General features: G+C 44.7%; 1 protein-coding gene across 1 annotated transcript in view; it reads right to left on the minus strand.

Annotated features, from left to right (window-relative positions):
- Positions 1-25,123, minus strand: part of cdh13 (cadherin 13, H-cadherin (heart)) — a 487,795-nt gene that overhangs the window by 30,917 nt on the left and 431,755 nt on the right. The window contains exon 11 of the mRNA XM_072694879.1: positions 7,495-7,637. Within this exon, the coding sequence (XP_072550980.1) occupies positions 7,495-7,637 (143 nt within the window). The remainder of the gene's footprint in view (positions 1-7,494; positions 7,638-25,123) is intronic.

Genomic DNA, 25,123 nt, shown 5'->3' on the forward strand with positions numbered 1-25,123 from the left:
CATGTTTCAAGGTAACGTCAGCCACAGTATATTATGTCTAATAGTGGGAAAATGTGCCCCAGATTTGAAGGGCGATTCATAATAGAATTTTTACCATCTTACATTTTAAAATAAGCAATAATTTTTTATAGTTTTTAACTTAGAAATGTAACCATGCTACTAAAAGACTGTACCCTAAAAAAAGCGATCTAACGACAGAGCGCTATGGCGAGCACACCTCCGGAGGGTGGAGACAGATGCACAGGTAGGTGTTGCCTGGAAACCGACTGATGGGTTTTTAGGTGAGTGTTGATTACAGCGAGATTAAAAGTGCTCATCATGCTGACGGTGCATTTTCTTAAATCGATCAATAAAGCGAACATTTTTTTCTTCCCTTCTTATACTAGCTAATAGTTGCCTATCCTTCAGTTCATTGGACAGCTAGCTTTAGCTAGCTATCATCTCGTCACCCTGTGCTGTAAGTAACAGAAATATATGTTTAGGGTACGTTCACTTTCGCTTTTTACTTACAACAGTCGGTTGAGTGGTCGTATGTTTTCATATGGCTTCCGGTAATACAAATGGACCAATTTGTCACTGTCAGAACACGCTAATGCTAACCCTGGTAGCTGAAGTTAGTGAACTACATTTTTCACAATGCTGCATCGCATGAAATTCTCCAATGTCCCTTTGCAGCATAACGAGTTGGATGTAGCTACATTGTGTACATTTAGTACATTTCTTTTAGTAGCATGTACAATATTAATGTATTAAAATATTAAAATATGGAAATCATAATCATGTGGTGATGCAAAAAACAACACATTTATTATCTAAACTAATTTTGTTGCAATAAAAATATTAGAAATAATAATTTATTTCAATTTTTCTACCCAATCTGAAAGGCTTACCAAATCCCCATTCATGTGAACTCACCCTGTCACTAGCAATGCCTCAACACTAGAAGAATGTCTCCTCAGACACATGTGAATCCAGCCACCACCTCTTTTCGACCTGCTAGGAATCGCTAGGTGGCCAGCACAGAGAAAAACATGGCTCCCGGCTCTAAAACAACATCTAATAGATTCCTGTTCCAGTGTGTTGGGGATGTTGGGAAGAAGTGCCTTCAACCCACCAAGGGTTGAGACAGCAAGGCCAGTTGTGCTCTTTCGGGCTCCAGCTGCTGATGGCAAGCGTCATCTGAGCCCCCTTAATAAAGCATTTCTAACATGAGTTTATAATCTGGGGACATAAAAGTTACCCTAAGCGTCACTGTTGATGCACAAACAAGAAATTCAAGTGACTGTGTAAGCATCAACCACAAAGCCGGCAAACAGGATTGAAACAAGCATATAAATAAATAAATACGAAGGCAAATGATGGGTAGGTTGTACAAGATGAATATGAGCATATGAGCACATCTACACACACATACACACACTCTCATACTTAAAGAGGGGTGGACTGGATGAACATCTGTTGGCTCAGTGGGGAATAAAGGAGCAAGAGAAAAATCTGTTGAAGCTTCACACTGAAACAACTGATTAGGCACTCGAACGCTAAAGCCTGTGCCAATGTTGAAATAACACAGCGGCTCCGTGGCCGCTTGGCTGAGGGGAGCGCAGGTGTTGGTGGAGCTCGCAGGAGTCTAGTCATTATTCCCAGGCCGAGGGAGAACCTGAAATCTGCTTGTCTCATAAGAGTTTCACAGTTCACTAGCAAGGAGTATCCGCAACCAAACTGCTGACGACCATAAGTTGGGTGCCATATGTGGATGGTTAAAAAAAAAAAGACAAACTATTCATTCAAAAGTAACGAGCAGGAAAACCAGCCAATTCCAAAACCCCGAACTCTTACATAACAGTCCTGACATGTTATAATGACATAATTCCCCATATATACACAAACCCAGCTCACTAGAGAGAAAGCCCTAGTCAAGGCTGGTAAACAGTAAAAGGTGACTGCGGCTTCAGGAGAATATGGTGTTGTTGACACTAGAGAGCAGCTCATCACCTCCAGATCCTGCTAGTTATGGGAATATGGGTTGCTATGTAAACCAGGCTTTGTGACCACAGCTTTTCCTGTGTCAATGTCCAAAGAAGTGGTGCTCAAACTCGACACACGATGAAGAAAAAGCCAAACAGCCTAAGATATCCATGCAAGGCTAAAAGGATCCAGGATCCTTTTTACTATCACTTCTCTCCATTGTCTACTCCCTTAAAAACAAACTGGACTACCCCAGTTGAAATAACTGAAGCTAAACTCACCTGCCTGTTTTTTCCGGGTAAGACTCAAGAAAGTCTAACCTGTGGAAGCGAATGGAGGAACGGCTAAAAGTTAACCAGCTATAAACTCTTCATCTTGTTAACAGCTCACTGCACTGAGAGGACACAATGAGAGCCCTATCCAGTTCCAGTGAATGTGTTCAATCAGCTAATAAAACATAGCCTGTACTTTTTGTTTTCCAGAGGAAACCAGCATGTCGCAGGCTTTAGCTTAATGTTGTTAACAAGTTTTATTGCATAGAGTTTTATATGTCTGTAAAATGCAGCCACTGAAGCTTCACATGCTAATGTCTAGAACATGGAACCATTTGGTTCTGCTCCTGCTGGAATTACACTTGAGCTCACTTGAGGATTTTTGTGTCAAAATGATTAATTTGTCTGTTTTGTCTTTATTTATTCACATACAAATTCAGGTCCATATCAGTGTTTTGTTTGCAGCTACAGACTCCTCCATAATGATATGTCATAATTTTAGCAACTCCCCGACTCATCCCAGAAGTATTGGATGGAGCACTAGCCATCATTCCAGAGAACACTTACTCCACTGCTCTACAGCTCAATGCTGGGGGGCTTTATACCCCTCTAGCCCACGCCTGACATTTGGCATGGTGCCAATAGGTTCATGTTTATCTGCCCTAGAGTGTCCTTTTCTATTGCCGATACTTCACTACAGGGACTTGTTGACGATCTGTGTGTAATCTGGGTGCAGCTTAAGCTTAGGTGAAAGCATTCATTAAAAGAGGTGTCCACAAACATTTGGACATATAGTGCATCTACGAACTCCCAACACACACCCCTTGAAAGCCTGACTATTCATCACCCATTCTTAACCTTCAGCTTCTTTGTCTTCTTCTCCTCTGTTCTTCTTATCTCATTCGTCCCACCCTTTCCACGGCCTCGGCCAGCACTGTCCTGCTCCGTGGTCAGAGACGGAGTGAGAGCATTCATCATCTGAGCTCTCCAAATAAAGACATGGCAGACTGGACCGGATCGATAACCTGTTAGTGACCAGCATGACTCTCATGTCAGGCAATCATCCGACAGCTGGAACAGACCATGGCATCTTTTATAGACTATGGTCTATAAGGGACAAAAAAATGACCACAAAAAGCATGTTCGGTACAAGCACCACAAGCACACACACACAGAGGAAAGGTGAACACAATGTTCAAAGCAATGACACAGCCGGCCATCTCTACACTGTTTCAAGGCACGTACTAATGACCTTTGAGACGGAACACAAATATTGGCCTGACAGCGCCATAAACACAATATTTAGCCTGGCTGTAAATAACCAAGCCAAACATAACACTGTCAACCTCGTACAGCTTATTCAGCCTGGACAGTAAACAGAGCTCAGTGTTTCAGTGAACACAGATCATTTATTTTCTTCTTTTACTGAAATGATACAGAATACTTCCAAAACTAATACAAATTTTACACATACAACCATCAGCCATAACATTATAACCACTAATTTAGCGATTCCTAGTGGTTCGAAAAGAGGTGGTGGCTGGACTTCGATTATTATCAGTGGCATCTGTCTAGGGGTGGATACATTAGACAGCGAGTGAACAGTCAGTTCTTTAAAGAGATTAGTGAAGATGTTAAAAGCAGGACAAAGGGTGAAGCAAAAGAATCTGAGCCACATTGACAGCAGTCGAATTGTGATGGCTACTGGGACGACTAGGTCAGAACATCTTCAAAACATCAGGAAGGTCTTGTGGGGTGTTTCTGGTATGCAGTGGTTCAAGAAGCACTGGACAAGCACTGAATAAGTGACATGGTCATACGCAACTAAGGCTCACTGATGTGATCCATGGAGGTCCCACCTAACAAACTACAGGACTTGATCCTGAAGACAGGATCTGCTGGTACCGTACTGGTGATTGAGGCCACAGGACACCTTCAGAGGTCTTGTGGAGAATCTGCTGTGGTGGCAGAAGCTGGACCTACACAATATTAGAGAGGTTCACCAGCTTAGCCCCTTGACCAGCATGGGGTATATTTTCGGTTGAGTTTTGAGTTTGATGGTTTAACTAGTCTACCTGACCAAGCCTGTTATCATGCATGATCAAGCATGGAACAGCTAGTCCACCAGCATGGCCAGCCTGACCATGTTGGTCCACCAGTATGACCAGCTTTACCAAACTGGTCGAACAGCATGGCCAGCCTGACCATGTTGGTCCACCAGTATGACCAGCTTTACCAAACTGGTCGAACAGCATGGCCAGCCTGACCATGTTGGCCCACCACTATGACCAGCTTGACCAAACTGGTCAAACAGCTTTGCCAGACTACTGAACCAGTATGACCAGCCTGATAACCATGTTGGTTGAGATGGCCATGCTGATAAGTGACCCAAGCCATCAAGCTCTTTTCTAAACACTATTCTGTATTCGGGTCAACAGCTAAGCTGGTTAGTCGGCCTGTACAGCCTGTTTACAAGCATAGGGTGTGTTTTTCGCTGGATGACCAGCTTGACCATTAACCTCCTTAAACTCCTTGGAATAACAGGCAGCTCCTGGCTTTTTTTCATGCTGTTAGAATCTATAAACAACCAGAAAAAGCTGGTCTTGAACTTAAACTGTCCTCACGATGAAGCTAAAATATCCATATGTCCTGGAGTGACGTTCATTGTGTGTTTGTAGGGGTATGTGAGAGTACTCTCACATGCTTTAGATGAGGAGGTTTTCCCATTTCCTCTTTTCCAGAATGGACAAAGCCCTCATGTCATTGAAGCCCCTTCACATAATCCATCCCTCTGCTCTGATTTCCAGCCCTGCTCTCAACCCTCTCACACACAGCCATTTGAGCTAATATCACATGAGTGTCCCGTCTACACCACTACTCCCTCTAATACCTACAACCAGCATGCGAGAGGTCTGCTAAACCGCGAGAGAGTGAGAGTGAGAGAGAGAGAGAGAGAGAGAGAGTGAGAGTGAGAGTGAGAGTGAGAGAGAGAGAGAGAGAGAGAGATAGAGAGAGAGAGAGAGAGAGAGAGAGAGAGAGAGAGAGAGAGTGAGAGTGAGAGTGAGAGTGAGAGAGAGAGAGAGGCAGGCAGAGAAATTCAATCAAGGTTAATGATACAGGAAACACCTGAACAGTTCAGTAACAGTAACAGTGTAGGGTGTGCATTGATGAAAGGTGGTGGTGGTGGTGGTGGTGCCGGTAGTGGAGGGGGGGGTGACTATTATCTCCTGCTTCAAACTCCCAGATGTGCCAGAATCTCTGTGCTTGCCAGGCTCCTGCTGCTAATGCAATCTCACAGCTCTGTTAATGGAGCACTTTCAAGAGCCATTGCTGCTCTCCATCCATCCACATGGAGAGAGAGAGAGAGAGAGAGAGAGAGAGAGAGAGAGAAGGAAGGAAAGAGAGGGAAAAAGAAGGGTGAAAGGAAAAGGTGAGGAAGCCGAGGGCATGCTAGCTAAAGAGAGTATGAAGGTAAATAAGAAAAAGAAAAAGAGAAGGGGGAGCGAGAGAGAGAGAGAGAAAGAGAGAGAGAGAGAAAGAGAGAGAGAGAGCACAACAGAGAGAGAGAGCACAACAGAGAGAAAGCGGTAATGCTGTAAAAGAGTGGGAGATGGAGAAGGAGGTGAGTGAGAGTGAGAGAGAGGTGAGAAAATAAGAGAGAGAGGGAGAGAGAGAGGAAGAGAGAAAGAGGAAAAGAGAGAGAAAAGGAAAGAGAGAAAGGTCATGAGAAATGAAGGAGAAATAGAGGAGAAAGTGAGAGAGAAAAAGAAAGAGAGGGAGAAGAAGAGAGAGATGGCATGAGAAATGAAAAACATGAGAAAGAGAGAGAGAGTGAGCGAGAGAGAGAGAGAGAGAGAGAACAAGAGAGAGAGCAAGAGAGAGAGAGAGACAGAGGAAGAGAGGGGAGAGAGAGAGCAAGAGAGAGAGAGAGAGAGAGAGAGAGAGAGAGAGAGAGAGGGAGAGAGAGAGAGAGAGAAGAAGAGAGGGGAGAGAGAGCGAAAGAGAGAGAGAGAGAGGTACAAAATGTGAGAAATAGAGAGCAAGAGAGAAAAAGAGAGCGAGAGAGAAAGTTATATATATGTATTTAGAGAGAGAGAGATAGATTATATATAGAGAGAGCATGGAGGAAGAGGGCAAGTCAAAAGAGAGGGAAAAGAAGAAGAAATGTGAGAGAGAGAGAGAGAGAGAGAGAGAGAGAGAGAGAGAGAGAAATAGAAAGAGAGAGAGAGACAGAAGAAGAAAGGGGAGAGAGAGAGAGCGAAAGAGAGAGAGAGAGAGAGAGAGAGAGAGAGAGAGAGAGAGAGAGAGAGAGCGAGCAAGAGTGAGAGAGAGAGCACAGATGCAGAGGACATGTCAAATGAGAGGGAAAACCAGGAGAGAGAGAGAGAGAGATAGAGAGAGAGAGACAGAGTTAGCATGTTGGCAAGAAAGAGAAAGAGAGCAAGAGAGAGGTCTGTTGATGCACGTGAAAATGATGTAAATAGTAAGACCAAAACAACACAGACACACACACCTCTCAGTCCTCTCCCAAAAACTTTTAGAGCTCCTGGCTCCCATCTGGAGAAACCCACTGCTGCAATTAGAGACGCCTCATCGTCTTGAGGTTAATTAAATCCCCTCCAGCGCCAAAGCGAGAGGAACGACTACACTACCCAGAGATCAGTGAGGCGGCAGTGGCGGCGGCTGCGTGTTCTGTCTGCGAGAGCGTGTAATTTCCTGTGGCGAGAGGATAATGCATGACCCTCGCCCAGCTCTAAAGCACCACTGATGACTCGTGCGAATACCTCTCCAAAGGGTTCCACCGTGATATTGGCACGAATTCGGCTGCAATTTAAAAGACAAAACAGTCGCTACTTAGTATGCACAACATCCGTCGGTGCCATTTACAAACGTACAGGGCCAATTACGGCACGGGCGCCAATTCATTCCTCTGGCAAGCCCTGAGTTTAAGACATATCATGCCAATTTCGCTGTCGGAATTATGCCCCGGTAGTGGGCGATGCTGCATAGGAGGAGAATAAAACAGTAAGAAGGCCCTGAATCTGTCTTGCAGAGTATTTGCTAAGCGGTAAGGCCACGATTTAGCCTGTATTAAACAATAAGTACTTCCTAACAATGTTCATCCACATCCTAAATGCCAACCGCAGTGGCCAGTTAGCAGGCAAGCAGTCCATCATTAGGAAGCCATTAGAGGGATGTTATGCAGATGGTGTTTGACCCCCGAGAGCACAAGCGAAGAGTGAACTGAGCAGCTTACCGTTATCTGTGGCCATGAAGACTGCGCTGTAGCGGTTGTTGTGGACATGCGGAGACTCCCGATCCAGCGTGGCTGTGGTGTTGACTATGCCTTTGACCGGGTTCACACTTAGCCAGCCCGCTGGGTCTCGCAGCACGGCAAACCTGTGGAGGGTGAGCGAGAGAGAACAGAGGATTTACACATGATCACACAGACACCAGGCTCAAGTATTTTTCACAGCTCACACAGATCAATGATTCCTTCAAAGCTCTTCTGAGCCGTAAAGCGATAGTTTGGCCAAGACAATCGGATCTATACAAATGTTCCTTAACCCCAAACATGCTCGGTCAGCCAAGTTTGCAATGAGGGCTAAAGCAGCTAATAAGTAAGAGAAGCCTTTAGCCACAGCCCTCCGTATCCCCTCAAAACACAGCATGAGGCTAGCAAACAAGGGCATCTGTTAGCATAGCATGTAGCAGAATCCAAGCATGTTGAATGCTAACAATAGTCCCCATCAGCTGTGAGGTTCCTCAAGGTTCAATATTAGGGCCTGTACTATTTTCCTAATTAAGAAACGCAGCATCTTTTTTCATGCTGATGATGATACCCAGCTTATCTCCCACTGAGACATAAGGTCAACTTATGTCCACCTTTGTATGTGTCGGAGGAAGCACATGCTGGCCTTCACCCTCCATCCAGTGCTGATGGTATCGTAAGATAGGGTTGGACCTAGCTAGTGATATTGATTAAGTTCATCCTTCAAGGTTAAAGAAGACCATGGATTACAGGTCAGGAGGTGGCTGGAGAGGCCAGCTGGGTGGTTTATAGTTCTCACACATGTAGGACACACATATAGATGGGAACTGGAGAAAAATGGGGGATATCTTCCCATGACAGAAGGACAAAGGGACATTGCATAGGTAAAAAAAAAAAGCATGTGGGTCACTTTGAAGCTGTTAGAAACCACACGACCATGCCTAAGATTTACCGCACACCCTGAGATGGTTTGAGGGAACTGAGGATTTCAGGTACTAGATATTTTCTCTTCTGTTTAAGGTACTGAAGGAAATTTATTTATTTATTCCTCCTAAATGCAGCAAATGACTTTGCTTGCTGTCGACTCTGGGAATAGTGCCATACTGGTTTTATTGGACCTCAGTGCCGATTTTGTCGCTGTTGATCCCACCCTCCTCACAGAACACCTTAAACGCACTGTTCAGTGTGGGACTGTGCTTAACTGGGTCAAATCCTATATCTACCAAAAGACCTTCAGAATGAACGTGGTTGGTGTGGCGCAACAGATAACACCACTACCTGCCATTGAGTAACAACAACACCATGTGGGAGACCAGGGTTTGATTCCCGGTCTGGGTGACTGTGCTGCGCTACACCAATAAGAGTCCTTGGGCCAGACTCCTAACACTACATTGGCCCTCCTCTGTAATATGAGTAACCTTGTAAGGCTCTGGATAAGAGCGTCTACTAAATGAAAAAGAAAAGAAGAATGTTCTGCTGGTACTAACGGTCATGAGGTTCCTCAAGGTTCAATGTTAGGGCCAGTACGTTTTTCTTACATGTGCTTCCGCTGGGAATCATTAGGAAACATTAGGAAACTAACTCATTTCATTGTAATGCAGATGATACCCAACTTTATCTCGCTCACTCTCTGAGGCCTCCAGATCTATGTTCACTTAAGCTCCTTGATGAGTGCCTGGATGAAATAAGGCTCTGGATGGGAAACTACCGGAATAATCTTCTTCGGCTAACTGAAAACACATCTAAGCTTCCTCTTTTTGGTCTTCCTAGGCATACTGACACAGGTGGACTGTCAAAGTCGCCAGTAGCTTTCACCAGCTCCGGTCAGCTGCCACAAAAAAATCATTCCTTTCTCCACAGGACTTAATGAAGTGCCTCCATGCACTGACTTTGTCTTGTTTAGATGATTGATTGACTCACTTGCAGTTAATGCAAAATGCATATGACTGATATCCAAAATGGCATGATAACTGGGTACCTGGAGGTGGTAGCATCTCGGAAACCGTTAACATTGTGGGACGTTCTAGAGCCAGTGTGGTGAAGGTGTTCCGAGAACGGCACAACAGAGGTGCCCCATGGGCCACTGATGTGAACAACGACTCCCTGCAAGTGGTACATAGCAATCGGCCACCCACTGTGGACCAGCGACCTTCTGTCGCCTAATACAGTCCATGCCACTCGCTCGCTAGTGTCACCCGAGCAAAGGGTGGTTATTGCCACTCTGTGGGTGTTCATAATATTTTGATATATGTGTATATACAGTGCTGTCCAGACATTTTCAGCACCTAAGCACATTATTTAACACAGAGTTTTTACTGTAGAAACTCCAGATACCATCAGAAAAAATTCTCATTCTGAAGAAAGTAGCTAGGAGCTAGTCTGAAGAACAGAGCTCGGTTCCTCCAGGTTTCGCCTGGATGCCCCCCAGTCCAGCCAGCACAGCGTGGAGGATGTGTTCAGCTCCATCATCATCATCATCATCAGCAGCAGCAGCAGCTCATCTGATTTACCACCACTGAGCACTGATTTACCAAAGCAGGTGTTGGATGATGACTATAAATAATACTAGAATCCATGAGGAGAACTTTGGAGATGTTCTAATAAACACAGTGATGGAGAACCACCACCACATTCTGTGGGAATGTTATTAGTATTGATTCGAATATTATTTTGTTTACTGAGCAAATAAACAAATAAACAGTTACGTCCACAGTACTGTATATGTGTAGGGCCTCCCCTGTGGTTTTGAATGTGCTCTCTGCTCCTCATTTCACTGCCTAACAAAAGCATTTGGGAACGTCACGGCTGGTTGAGGGATGATGAGTGTGAGTGATGTTGCTTTGTCTCTGTGTGCACTGCAGCATTCAGGCTAAAACCCTGGTGTTACTCTTTCGCAGATGAAGCGGCGGAGGGCGAGGGCGCGTGGATTGATGTGGGCGCTGGGTGTTTAGAAGCCCACGTAATAAACGACTTGTGGAAAAGCCTTCAGGAGTAATGAGCTATTTAACAGTCGATGATATCTCAGGCATGACCTCTAGCACACTGCTGAAGTTGTACGTTTGAGTGTGTATGTGTGTGTCTGTGTGGTGGTGCTTGAATTCTCATCTGGGCTCGTGTCAGTGGTTTCTGATTTACAGGGTCATTCAGAGACAAACGCACAAAAGGAAATGTGGAGCGCTCGGCTTCTATTGCTCTCAGCAAACCCAGGGAGACTCTTTCAAAGTGAGAGACAGATGGCCTGGCTTTAGCTTTCAAAAGCTTAAGGTGACGCAAATATACGGCCTTAAAGGGCCCGTATCCTGCACTCTTCTTGCGTGTTAGAGATTCGCGCGTAGGTCCACTTATGATGTTTGTGTGGGTTTATGTACCAAAAAATTACAGAACTTTACACAAATGTATAAATCATTACCATTGTTCAGACCTCGCTTTAACCCTTTCAGTGAAACAGGCTGTTTTTGTTAGCGTCCCCTGCTTGGAAAGTCCCCATTTACCCCATTTGCACAATTTCTCATGCCACATGGCATTCATTTTTCTGTGATGAATTTTTACCATTTGTCTAGTCCCCATAGAGAAGTACTGCCAATAGAATAGGACTCACTGGAGCAGATCAACATGAACCTATTGCACCATGCCTAATGCCAGGTGTGGATTAGAGAGGTATAAAGCCCCCCAGCATTGAGCTGTGGAGCAGTTGAGCTGTGTTCTCTGGAATGATGGTTGATGCTCCATCCAATACTGGAGAGTTGAGGATGAGGTGGGACAGTGATCATCCAACATCCTGACCTCACAAAATGCAATGCTCCTTCAAAATCTAGTAGAAAGCCTTTTCCTGGACAGTCGAGACTTGTTACTCCAACAAAAGCAGGATAAACTCTTTTTAAATGTGCAGGTGTCCCAATATTTTTGTCCATATAGTTTATAATTGAAAAGTAAAAAAATCTTTATGCTAAATCCCTTATGATATGTACAGATATGCCATATATTAGATAGTAGATGGGAAAAATATGGAAAATTCAATTTTCCATGAATTGGGCCCCTCAGCCGAGGTGAGTCCCCTCTTCTTCTTAACTCATTCGCAATGTGCTTAGTGAGGCATGAGCAAGCAGGCGAACAATGGAGTCTATTCCAGCTTATCGGTCTCTTTGCTGCGGACGTCTTACTCCCCTTGCCCGCTGTTTTAGCGCGCAGGCTATAAGGATCTATCAGGTTTTGGCACCAGCGTGAGCTTTCACATCACATTTTTACAGCTGAATAGCTCCAGCTTTGCGCTCACAAAAGCCGAAGATGCTACTGTATCACAGCCTCTCTATCTAGCACTCCCACTCACCCTCATAAACTTGCACACACACACACAAATAACCTGCATACCCCCGAGACAGATCCCACGTGTGTGTGTGGGTGGGAATGTGTGTGCATGAGTGAGGTGACACACCTCTCAGTGGTAGACAAATTGTCTCCGAGCTGAAGCTCCTGGCCTAACAGAGCGAGACAAAGCCTTGGGAAATGGGGGCTCTGTAATCAGCCAACACACTCAAGCTCACAATACGAGAAATGATACATGTACACTCTCTCTCTCACACACACACACACACACACACACCAGTGTATTGCTCCCTAGCACATGGAGATCTGTCGCTCACTGGCTGTCTTCTCACTTACACCTAATTATTGGATACCTATACGGACTGCCCACCTCTCCCGGAAGTTGCGGGAGTATCCCGTATATTGACAGCAGCACCCTGGCATTAACAAATTATCTACAATATCTACAGCAAGTGAGTGAGTGAGCGAGCGAGTGACAGACATGGCGAGAGAGAACGCGAGAGACACAGACAGCATCCTGATTGGTCACTTTTTGCACTAGGTAGACCTAGCAGTTGTCTCTGTGGGCATAACGTAGCTTTACTGTATTTTTACTGCAGTACATACACTACATGGACAAAAGTATTGGGACACACCTCGTAATCATTGAATTTAGGTATTTCATTCAGGCCCATTGCCACAGGTGTATACAATCAAGCACCTAGCCATGCAGTTTGCCTTTCCACACATTAGTGAAAGAATGGGTGGTCCTAAATAGCTCACTGAACTCCAGCGTGGTTCTGTATGTAAAGGAAGTCAGCTGGTGAAATTTTTCCTCCTCCATCAGCTGTAAGTGGTATTACTGAACAGTGGGAGCATTTAGGAAGTGTCATACCACGTAAAGTTAAAGAGTGGGGTCAGGGCCGAGTGCTGAGCTCAGAGCAGAGTGCAGAAAAGTCTCCAACGCTCTGCTGACTCAATAACTGCAGAGCTCCAGACCTGCTGCTGCTGTTAGAGCTTAGAGCAAAGGGGGACCAGCTCCATATTAATGCCTATAGGTTTAGAATGGGATGTCATAAAAGATATATATATATATATATATATATATATATATATATATATATATATATAGTGTAATACCAGACTATTATAACCACCCCTGCTTTGGAATTAACTCAGCCCATTACATCAGCTCCACTTCCCATATAGGAGCACTCTGTAGTTCTACTATTACAGACTGTAGTCCATCTGTTTCTATACATACTCTGTTAGCCTCCTTTGAGCCTGTTCATCAATGACCCCACAGGACTGACCACCACAGAGCAGGTAGTATTTGGATGGTGGGTCATTCTCTCGTGGTGGTGAGTTAGTGTTAGTGGTGTGTTGCGCTGGGGGTATGAGTGGATCAGACACAGCAGTGCTGCTGGAGTGTTTAAACACTGAGTCTTTCCCCTCACTGTCCACTCTATTAGACACTGCAACCGAGTTGGTCCACCTTGTAGATAAAGTAATGTCAGAGACTGAAGCTCATCTGTTGCTGCACAGTTTGTTTGTGTTGGTCATCCTCTAGTTCTTCATCAGTAGTTACAGGACACTGCCCACAGGACGCTACCCACAGGACATTGGACATTGGCTGGATGTGTCTGGTTCTCAGTCCAGTGATGCTGAAGGGTTTAAAAACACCAGCAGCACTGCTGTGTCTGATTCACTCGTACCACTTAGTTAACTCCTAGACTTTACTATCTTAAGAATTTACTCTAGGACAATCTGCCTCGGAGAGACAAACCTCGAGCTAAACGGGAGCATCAAGGAGGCAGGGAAGGCAGTGCTACTTCCCTGAAATGAGTTTCTGCAGGGTGGGATGTCTGTCCTCAGCTTTGTTGTTGCATTTTTCATACAGAGACAAAGTTCTAGGACAAACAATACAGACACTTACTCAAAATCGCTCTCTCTCACACACACACATTGAAAACCCTAACTGCAGAATGATATTACAGCAGTGCTGCTCTCACAGGCGAGTAACCGCCCTATTTCCTCTATCTCCCGACAATAAAAACACATCTTGTGCGTTGCGTCTCGACTTATCAGCGTTTTATCCCAACACTTCCCTAGGAAATGTGCTCTTATGCATGAAGACAAGCTCATCTTTGAGAAACAAGCTAGCATGAGATTATCATCACGCTGCTCTGGGTCCAAACACCCTGCTCTCAGATTCGGATGTGCTACTGAGCTGTTTGTAAAATCATTTGCTATTCACTGATGAAATCTCTTCGTTTGCGGCGGAAGCGGCAAAGCTATAAAATGCGCGCCGCACAGTCTGCAGCGACCGATTCATTTTTATGTGGCTGGAGCCGACGGGAAAAAACAGGAAGATGATTCATACAGATGATACCGGGTTCCAATTCCGGCTGTGACGTTAACTTGAATTCTGAGACAATGGTAAGGTAAGCTGCCCCAGTAGGAACGCTGATATATGAACACACACATATTCAGACACATGTAGACCCAAAGCAACTTTACACTTAAGTGATTGTTGTGTTATAGTCTCAACTAAGGAACTCAGCCACAGTCACAAGGTCGCTTTCAGAGCAATGCAAAGAGAAGACCAGAGCCATTTCAGTGGTTCCTTTCAGTGCCAATACGATTCTGCAGCCGTGAGGACTGGTACAAGACATATTCGAGAGCTAATCCTGACTAGTAAACAATAGGGCCCTATCTTACACCCCGCTGCGATGCTCATTGCTATCTTACACCCCGCCAACCATCTATTTTCATGTCTTCCGTCTGCGTCGCTTAAACCGCAACGGTGCTTCCGAATATATCTACGCTGATGGCCGTGGTGGTGGTCTCAAAATGAGGTGTATTCAGGTCAATTTCTGGCGTATTGCTGTGTATCTTGGCATCGGAAAACACAGGTGACGACTGACTGAAAACAACCTAGGCAGACGCCAACAGTCAGACGTTCGTTGCTTGGCAGTGAATTGTCAACACAGGCGCATGCAGCCCAACGCGCGTACACCCCTGCTTTGCGCCATTGAAATCAATCAGCCATCAGCCAATTAGCAAGTCAGAGCCCACCTAGCTCTTAAAAGGAATGGCGAGCGACACGTTGATTGGTTTATTATCGCACGTCACACTCCCAGAACACACCCATGATTCATTAAGAGACTTAGCGCATGCCTTTTGCACGTTTTGAGCCGTGCAAGGCGTACTTTTCCCATCGTTACGATAGCAAAGACACAACGACACGCCCTAAATCACAGCTCCGTAAAATAGGGCCTATAGTCCTAGTCTGAGATATAGGCTTAGGTCTTAGAATTTGATCAAAATCAGATATAGTTCATTTTACTTCTGCTCGCTTCGATGCCCAGCCCAGCAGTTTCTGCTCGTATCTCTCCTCGACAATCAAAACTGCGTGTTGAATCTGTGCCAGCTGTAATGCTGTAATGCAGTGCTTAGCTCATATAGCAGAAATGGAGTGCAGTAATAGAGAGGGCCTGGCTCACACACTGGATCATACCGTCTGTGTGGAAAGTCTCACCAAACCAACCCACCTCCCTCTGTACACACACACAGCGCTCTACTCCATTAGCCTCCTCTCAAGGTCATTAGTGCCTCGTTAAAAAGACATTATGCAAATTGATATCTTATCTATATGGGATACATGATAATTAGGGCCTATCATAAATAAGCTGCCAGACGGTTTCTCATATTCTGCGATTGTAATGCATGTGGATTCACACACGCTCACTAGCTTCAATGTGCTCCCCTTCATGCCTCCATATGTACTGGTCACACACATACACACACACATACACACACAAAGGAAGACCTTGTGGTAAAAGTCATGTACACTTTTTGCTGGCCTAGTGAAAGGCGCGGTGGAAAGGTGACTTGCTGGCGTTTCTGCTTGACTGGTGGAATTTCTGCCTGTGCTGGAAGGCAGGTCCGGATGTGACCCTGCAAAACCTCAGAACTGCACACAGTTCTTTTTCTATTTGACATTAGCTATGATAGCTCTCCCCTGAGAAAAGCCTGTAGCCGAAGAATAGGAGAGCACAGTTACTCAGGTGTCGGTTTGGGCTTGTTTGTGTGTGTGTGGGAAAGTGTGTGTGTGTGTGTGTGTGTGTGTGTGTAAGCACTATTGTTATTTCTATAGTACAGGCTTTGCTTCCTCTGATTTCTGCACTGCGAGATTGTTTTCTACCAGAATGTGCTGTCTCTGTGTATGTGTGTGTGTGTGTGTGTGTGTGTGTGTGTGTGTGTGTGTGTGTGTGTGTGTGACAGTGTGTGTGGAACGCTGCAGTGTGTATTTGTGTTGGTGGTTATTCTCAGTGTTATACACTCTCTTATATCCACCTCAGTGCATAAAAACATCAGTGTTGGTGCAGTAGAGAGACACAGAGCTCCACAGAACACACACAGCAGCGTGCTGTAAATATCCCTATCCCCATATCTCTAGCATCCCTAGTGCAAATCACACACACACACACACACACACACACACAAATGCACAGACATGCATATTGACAAAAGTCCTAGGACACCTGTTCATGCATTGTTTCTTTCAAGGGTTTAAAAAAAGAGTTCACCCTGCTGTTGTTGGAGTAACTGTCTCTACTGTCCAGGGAAGACGGCTTTCTACTAGATTGCTGTGAGGATTTGATTGCCTTTAGTGACAAGAGGTAGTAATGAGGTTAGGATGATGGATGATCAGCACCCCATCTCATCCCCAAATCATCCCATAACTCATCCCAAAAGTATTGGATGGAGCACCAACCATCATTCCAGAGAACACAGTTCTTCCAATGCTCCACAGCTCAGTGCTGGGGGGCTTTATATCCCTCTAGCCCATGTCTGGTATTAGGTATGATACCAACAGGTTCATCAGGCTCATGTATATTTGCTATTGGCAGTACTTCTCTACAGGGACTATACAAGCTGTGTGTGTGCATTTGCACCTCTGTGTCAGCCATGGGTCCAACTACAAGTAGCTGATGAATGCATTTATATTCAATTTTACAGAAACAGGAAAAGTCCTTCTTAACTTTCAATGGAAGTCAAAGTAAAAAGATTTTAATTTAAGTCATTATGGGGCATTTCTATTGGTCCGACACAATGTAAAGTACAACGACCAGATTCACTTTATGTCAAAAAGTGAAAATCAGCGAAAAATGAGATGCAAGATTTTTGCACAACAGCAACAATAAGGCAAGGGCACTATCATAAAAACAGCCCCTTTTGGTCTATGATGTACAGAGAGGTTGGAAAATGGTCATGTACAAATGAATTACGGCTGTTTTTGGTACATAAACCTCGTAAAACTCCATAAAAGGATCTTGGGGCACATAAATTACAAGAAAAATGCAGCATATGGCCCCTTTATGAGCTAAATACATACACATATGAGTACATACACACACACACTTTTGCCAGAAGCATAAATATTCACACACACACATACATGCACACAGGGGTGCAGTAAACAATAAACAATCAAGCTTCCTTCAAACATACCCCAACACACACATCAAGTACTAAACATACTAAGCATACCAACCCCCCTATTTACACACCTACACACACACACACTTCCCAAAATGAAATATTAAACATACACACAAAACACGTGAGTGTATATGGAGTAATAAAGTAGTAAACAAGAACAAAATAACGACCCCCTCCTTTCACCCCACCCCACCCCCACCCATATGGGCAGTGGTGGCTCAGCGGTTAGAGCGCCGGGATATCGATAACAGGGTTGTGGGTTCGATTCCCGGGCTCGGCAAGCTGCCACTGTTGGGCCCTTGAGCAAGGCCCTTTACCCTCTCTGCTCCCCGGGCGCTGGAGTTGGCTGCCCACCGCTCTGGGTGTGTGTGTGTACTCACTGCCCCTAACACGTGTGTGTGAGTGTGTGTTCACTACCAGATGGGTTAAATGCGGAGGACACATTTCGCTGTACAGTCCACACTGTACAGTGACGAATACGTGCACCTTTATCCTTTATCCTTTTTATTCGTCCAATCAGATGCGAGGGGCATGCTCTACCTTCACGTGTGCTCAGTCATTAAGCCTCTCTTCCTCTCATGCTATCCCGCTTATGCTTTCTCATGCAGCGCCAGGCACAAAGAAGGCCTCGGGGCAGCATGCGTGTTCATGGTGGTGTGGGCGCGGCAGGGAGCGATGGGACCTGGGAGGCTTTTCTCTACACTGTGTTCTCCTAATGGAGAACCTGCAGCAGCAGCATGGAGACAGGAGGCTCTTGCTGCTTTACAAATGACTTCTAATCCTCGCAGCCAGGCCGAGCTGCAGCAACCGCGCCGAAATGGGCGAGAACATTAGTGTGGAGGTATGGGGTCTTTGTGTTCTCATGCACAGTGCTAAGCACGCTACGTCATCCCACATCCAGATGTGTACACATAAACAGAGCTTTCTGCTGCGAGGCAGGGCTTTTTCCTCATCCTCAGTTTAGCCACAAAGCCCCTCGGCAATCAGCTGAACAGCCTGTCAGAATCTTGGTGAGTAAGCAGGCGTCTGCTGGGAGAGATGCTAAAGCTAACAGCTCCCTCCGTCAGAACACCTCTCTCAGTGCAACAGATGAGATGAGCAGCTATTAGGACATTAGTTTAAGCCATTGAAATTCCACCAGGGTCCCGGGAGCTGCTCTTCACCTGAGAAAGCTATAAACTGCATCAGGATTCTCCAGCAGGTGAAAATGTGTGAGGAAGACACGGAGAAGGAATGAAGAGCCCCTCCTCTAGCCGCCTTTCCCTACTGTTGACATTCCTATTACTCTCTGTGTCTGTCCTTGCACTTTTAATTTACACACACAGCAGTATTGAGGGCGTATTATTTTGGTGCATTTATCACCAGTTTCATTTCAGAGTTCATTCATAGGGAAAAAAAGAGGAAAAAGACATGTCTCATTTGCTTTCCTACATGTTTTCAAACATATTTGGTCACACAGGCAAATCTTGACGCACAGAAACACAGCCAGTTGATTAGCCAAAATACGTCAAAGGCACATTCTGATCAGTTTAATTTGAGCCTAGATGAATTGTCTTCCTTTTGACAGTGGGTGGAAGCTGTTTTAACATTCGACCCAATGTTGATTATGCTTACTTCTGCCCAATGTCCCACCATTGCCCTAGTGGTGCTTCTACTAGTAGTAGTAGCAGCCACATTATTAGGAGTATTATTAGTAGTAGTGATATGACTGGTAGTAGTGGTAACAGTAGTGGTGGTGGTTATGGGAGTAGTACTAGTTGCAGTAGTAGTAGAAGTAGTGGTATAAGCAGTAGTGGTATAACTGGTAGTAGTAGTAGAATTGGTAACAGCCATAGTAGAAGTGATGCTGATAATACTAGTAGTAGTCGTGGTAGTAGCAATAGCAGTAGTAGCATTAGTAGTTGTGGTAGTACCGTTAGTAGCAGCATTGGTAGTTGTGGTAGTAGTAGTGGTGGTGGTGGTAATGGCAGTATTTCACAAACCAGCATTATTGCTTCTTGTATTAAAATGTGTGTCTGATTCTGAGAATTCCTGTCTGATAAATCATCATTTTGGCACACAAACTGGAGCTGAGTGTTGGCTATAAATATGCATTAACTCATTAGCATGTGGATTCTGATTTGCTGCTTACTGAGGTTGTGTAGCAATAATGCAGCAAACAGGGGGTGATGTGCTGGGAACCACCACCGTAACCACTGTAGGAATCTGACTTGAATACTGTGACACACATTTTGCATAGTGTAGCACCGCTACCTCCATGTTTAATGAATGTGACCCATAGCACATTGATTTCCGTTAGCGGTTATTGCATATAGACTTGGTTTCTCAGACAGGGATTAAGCCTAGTCCTGGATTTCACAGCATCTTGAATGGAAATTTTCTATTAAAATCATAATTTTAAATGGAAAAGGTAAGTGTTGGCAGTAGCTGTAGCAGTATTAGTAGTGGTGGTACAACCGCTAGTAGTAGTAGTAGTAATAGCAGTAACAGTTGTAGCATTAGTAGTAGTGGTAGTACTACTAGTAGTAGTAATAGCAGTAACAGTTGTAGCATTAGTAGTAGTGGTGGTACTAGTAGTAGCAGCAGTAGAGGTAACAGCAGTAACAGTAGCAGCATTAGTAGTAGTGGTAGTACCAGTGGTAGTGGTAGTAGTAATAGCAGTAACAGTTGTAGCATTAGTAGTAGTGGTAGTACTAGTAGTAGTAGTAATAGCAGTACCAGTAGCAGCATTAGTTGTAGTGGTAGTACCAGTGGTAGTGGTAGTAGTAATAGCAGTAACAGTTGTAGCATTAGTAGTAGTGGTAGTACTAGTAGTAGTAGTAATAGCAGTACCAGTAGCAGCATTAGTTGTAGTGGTAGTACTAGTAGTAGTACTACTAGTAGTAATAGCAGTAGCAGGATTAGTAGTGGTGGTAGTACTAGTAGTAGTACTAGTAGTAGTAATAGAAATAGCAGCATTAGTAGTAGTAGTAGTAGCAGTAATAGCAGTAGCAGTAACAGGATTAGTAGTGGTGGTAGTACTGTTAGTATCTGTAGTGGGAACAGTAGTAGCAGTAGTAGCATTAGTAGTGGGGGTAATACTAGTAGTAGTAGTAGTAATGCAGTAACAGTAGCAGTAACACTATTAACACGTATAAAATGTGCAGTTGGTCAGTTCCAAGGTCAGCGCGCAGAGATAGACAGGTTGACTGAGCGGTCACATAGAGTAATCAGGTAGCTCTGGCCTGTCCCCTGGGTCTGCTGGACGTCCCTCTTGCATCCACAACTGCTGTCTCAATGCCAGACAAATTGCCACTGTCACTCCGGCACATGCTGTTTCATATGGACAGAAAGAGCCGTACAAAGGAAATAAACGTGATGGACAGGCAGGAAAATATAAACGCAGCGAGACGGCCCATCAATCAGGAAGCCGCTCGGCTTTAGAGGGATCCGGAGTCCGAACGCAGGAACGCCTGTCTATTAACTCCTCGTTAAAGTTCGCACTGTCACACACTGTCCATCCATCTCACTCTGATCTCTGGGCCTCCTGACAGGCTTCATACAAACATCCGTCACTGCTGACACACACACACGCACACAAACAGGTGGACAGCATGATGTGAGGGTGAAAGGTAGTAGAAAAGAATGCTGCAATTAAGAACCGTTAAGCAAATCCTCTACACACTCCGAACAGATTAACACGCTAACTGTGTGTTTACTGAGCATGCTCCTCAAGCCTGGGTCGGAAGAGAAGGTAAACATGTACCCTCTCATTGGTGGATCGCTAGTTCGATCCCTAGTAATGCCACAGCCAGACAGCATAACTGGCCTCGTTCTTTCTGGATGTCTAGGACACCCCCTTCTCCGCCATCGTTCAGTTCAAGGCTAGTCAATGCAAGCATCTGCAAGCTGCCATTTAGCGGCAGAGCTGGCAGTTAGTGTTCTCCTTCAAGCGTGTTGATGCTGCGTTAGGTCACAGTGACTTTGCATAAAGACAATGAAGACTGCTGTAATCTTCCATAGACCATACACCATACATAGACAGTAAAGCCATTTGTGGTTCCCCAAGCTAACTCCCATTAGCATGTCACACCAGATCTGAGCATTTGAGGAACGGACTCTGTAAGACCTCTGGTGATGTCCTGTGGTGTCTGGCACCAAGACATTAGCAGCACATCCTTTAAGTCCTGTAAGTTGTGGGTTGGAGCCTCCATGGATCGCATCACTGAGCTTTGGGTGACCCTTGAGTGGCCCTGTCAACGGTTCAACGGTAGTTCTCTCTTGGACCACGTTTGGAAGGCTGCCCACAAGATCTGCCTGATGTTTTGGAGATGTTTCCAGCTTTTAACACCTCACCTTCACGAACTGGACAGATGCTACTGTAGATGAAGCTAATGAATATTTTCACATCACATTAGTGGTACTAATGTTATGGCTGATGGATGTATAAACTGCATGCAATGTGACCTGTTACATTTGGTCTAGCTGAGGTATCTCCTACCAGCATTAAAGGACATCTCCCAATAGCACGGCTCTAGAACAGAGGCACAAACTTACCCCAGGCTTTAAACCATGGAAAAAACATCCAGGCAAAACTTTTTTAAAACACCAGCAGACTATTCAGAATCAGCCACTTACTCTAACACCTCCACTTATTTTCCGTACAATCCTCCTACGTTTTGGACAATCCTCCCTCTAATGCATATGCCTACGTTTCCTATGGGAGAGAAGTCAATATAAATGGTCCACAAACTGCTAGGCTTGTGCATCAGTTCCAGGCAGAACATCATTGCATCTGATTTGTGCCTTAAAATGATGCACATGGTACATCGGGCCCATCTGTGCATGTCTCTTAAGGAGGGTACATTTTGCATTGCTTTTAACACAATCAGTGTGTTATCTTCCTGAACACAGGCAGCATTACCAGATTTGAACTGTTCAAATGAGACCATCTGTGTAAGAGGTCTGCTGTGTTCTATAGGACTAAAAAAATGAGTCACACAAACATGTGAGGGAAAAAGGTTTACTTGGAAAGATCCTAGAATGTGAAACTGTGTTTACCTTGACATGGTTGAATAATGAGAGTTCGGTACATGGAAGTGACAAACCGTGAACCTCAAACACTGCTGTTCCTCCTTCAAGAGCTAAGCCAGAACCAAGACAGAGCTGGGAAAACAAGGCCATTCTAAAACCCCAAAACTGTTATGTAACAGTCTTGACTTGTTATATTTACAGCCCCAAAATGAATTTGTTTCATGATATATAGACCAATAGAACACGGAGTGATGAATGGACCATTTATAAACAGGCCAATAGAAATGGCATTTTTGGGAATGGGATTTTTTTGAGGTTTTTGTGTGAGAGTCCCGATATGCTGATACACATAGCCGGAGCAAACTTAGAGCGTGTCTCAATTGTGTACTACACACTAACACTATAAAGTATATATTAGCGGTGCTCCAAAGCCTAGGCTGCAGGTGAGGTAGGCTGCATTTCTCAGCTGCTGGGTCACAGGAGGCTGTTCCAAGGTGAAGGACCCTTCATATGCAGCCTAGAAATGAAGCCCACATTTATAGCAATTTCAAGGATGCAGCTCTTGGTTACCCACAATTCTCTGTACACATACAACATGAAGGGAAAAAACAGTACTACATAAATGTCAGAAAATAAAGCCTCTGGAGTTGATTTGAAAATGTTAGTTTTATGATTTTATTTTATTTTTCCGTGAAGAAATGAAAATGCACACAAGTGTCATGGTATAGTTTAAAGTATGCATCGTGGATTTTTCGTGGAGTGTACTTAACGTTGACACTTTAATCTGTAAGACATTCCTTATACTCAAAAATGAAGTAGTATTACTAATTACTGCACGATTGGAGTCTATGAACGAACCGGCGCATCAAATCCGATATTTCTCAATGTTTCTATTAATATCTTTGCGATAACAGAGCGCAGACATGTGGTCCAAACATGTAGCAGCTGAGAGGAACTTTTGTTTTGTGTCTTTCAGAAGTTACAAGTTCTACCTTTGGACTAGTGCTCTTTACTGCACAGTCCATCAGTGTGTGGAGCAGAGAGAGGAGAAGATGTTGGCAGGCCGTGATGTGCCGAGATAATTAAAACAATCCGAAAGGTGCCAAGAGGAAAGAGCTAGAGTGGCATGGCCTCAGTGAGGCAGGCATAAATTGCTTTTCTCTGTGTTAATTACAGGGTTATGATTTTCAACTGATGCAAAGAGCAGCTTTTTGTGCCTTATTATGATAATAAATTTGATTTTATGTGTTGCATTGCTGAGGCATGATAATTTATGGAAATTAATTGCATGCTATGCTTTCTATTACCTCAATTCTACAGTTTGGGATTCAGCAGGCGAGCTCTCGCACTCAGCATAAGAGAAGAGTGCTAAAGAGGCATGTGTGTGTGTTTGTGTGATGGTGTGGTCATGTGAGGGTGCGAGCGCGAGTGTGAGTGAGGGTGCGAACATTCACGTGCTGGTGTGTTTGTATACGCGCTTATCTGTGTGTGTGTGTGTGTTTACATTCAGCGCTGATGCCACCCTCCGATGATTAAATGAGTTCAATGCTTTGACTCTTTGCTTAAGCTTACAGTAATTGACTGAATACCCGACTAAACACATGCTCCATAATCCTCTGCGGTTCGGCAAACTTTGCTCAGCTCGCCACATCGTTGCTTCCGGGAGCGTCTTCTGGTAACAGCGACGGCTTCTCTGAAAGGCCGTGGCACTGAGCCACGTGTGGCTAAATTGCCTCCGTCTTGAAGGGCAGCTTTGAGGAGCAGGAAGCGAAAGTAAGATGTTCCCCATCGCTCCTTAATGAAACGCATGGGGAACAGGCTTGATCTTCTACTTTACAGATCACACTGACATGGAGCTGCACTCCAAGTCAGAATGTGGGAGCGAGGCTTTCTGTCACTGTGTTGCTCTGAAGTGCAGAAGCCTGTTAGGCCCCGTTAATGTATTTCTTCCTCTCTCTCAAGAAGAAGTTTGAAACTTTAAAAGTTAGTTAGTCTTTAGGACTGGTCAATTGATTATTTCTGATTGGATCAAACAGAACCTTATCATTTACACAAAGCCAGCCCACTACTTGAAGCTCTAGTCAAGTCAAAGGCAAAACAGTAAAAGGCAAAACAGTAAAACGTAATGACGACTTCAGGAGAATATTTTATTGTTGATACTGGAGAGCAGCTCACCACCTCCAGACTCTGCTATTTACAGGAAACACTGGTTGCTACGTAGCCCAGGCCTTGTGGTCGTGGCTTTTCTTGTGCCAGTGTCAGCAGAACGGAAGCTCAAACTCATCACATGATGAAGCAAACAGGAGGCAAACAGAGATCCACGCTAGGCTAAAAGCTAACACTAGACAAATGGCTTGTACCGACTCTGTTTATCGTCCTCACCCTTGAAAACAAACTGGACCACTTCAGCTGGAGCTAAACACAGGAAGCACTGGCTTATATTTTTTTCGAGACTCGAGAAAGCCAAATCCGGGGGGAGGGGACAGGGGAAGGCTAAAAGCTAATCAGCTTCAATCGCTTCAGCTTGCTAACAGCACATTGTGCTGAGAGGACACAACGAGAGGACAGCAACGCTATCTGGTAGGCCATGGTAAAAGTTCCGCTGTTTTGGTTACAGTGTTCAAACTATGCTATTACATGCAGGTTCTGTGAGCCGTCGCTGGTGCCATAAATCAGCCCTTTGTGAAAGGAAAATCGTCGTGTTTCATTCTGAGGAAAAATAACAGGGTGGTAAAAAGGTTTGTAAAACAGCATCTGAGCATTTTTGTCACACCAACCAAAGTCCCATACA

The sequence above is a fragment of the Salminus brasiliensis genome, chromosome 13, assembly GCF_030463535.1.
Source record: "Salminus brasiliensis chromosome 13, fSalBra1.hap2, whole genome shotgun sequence".
In the NCBI taxonomy this organism is placed as follows: Eukaryota; Metazoa; Chordata; class Actinopteri; order Characiformes; family Bryconidae; genus Salminus; species Salminus brasiliensis.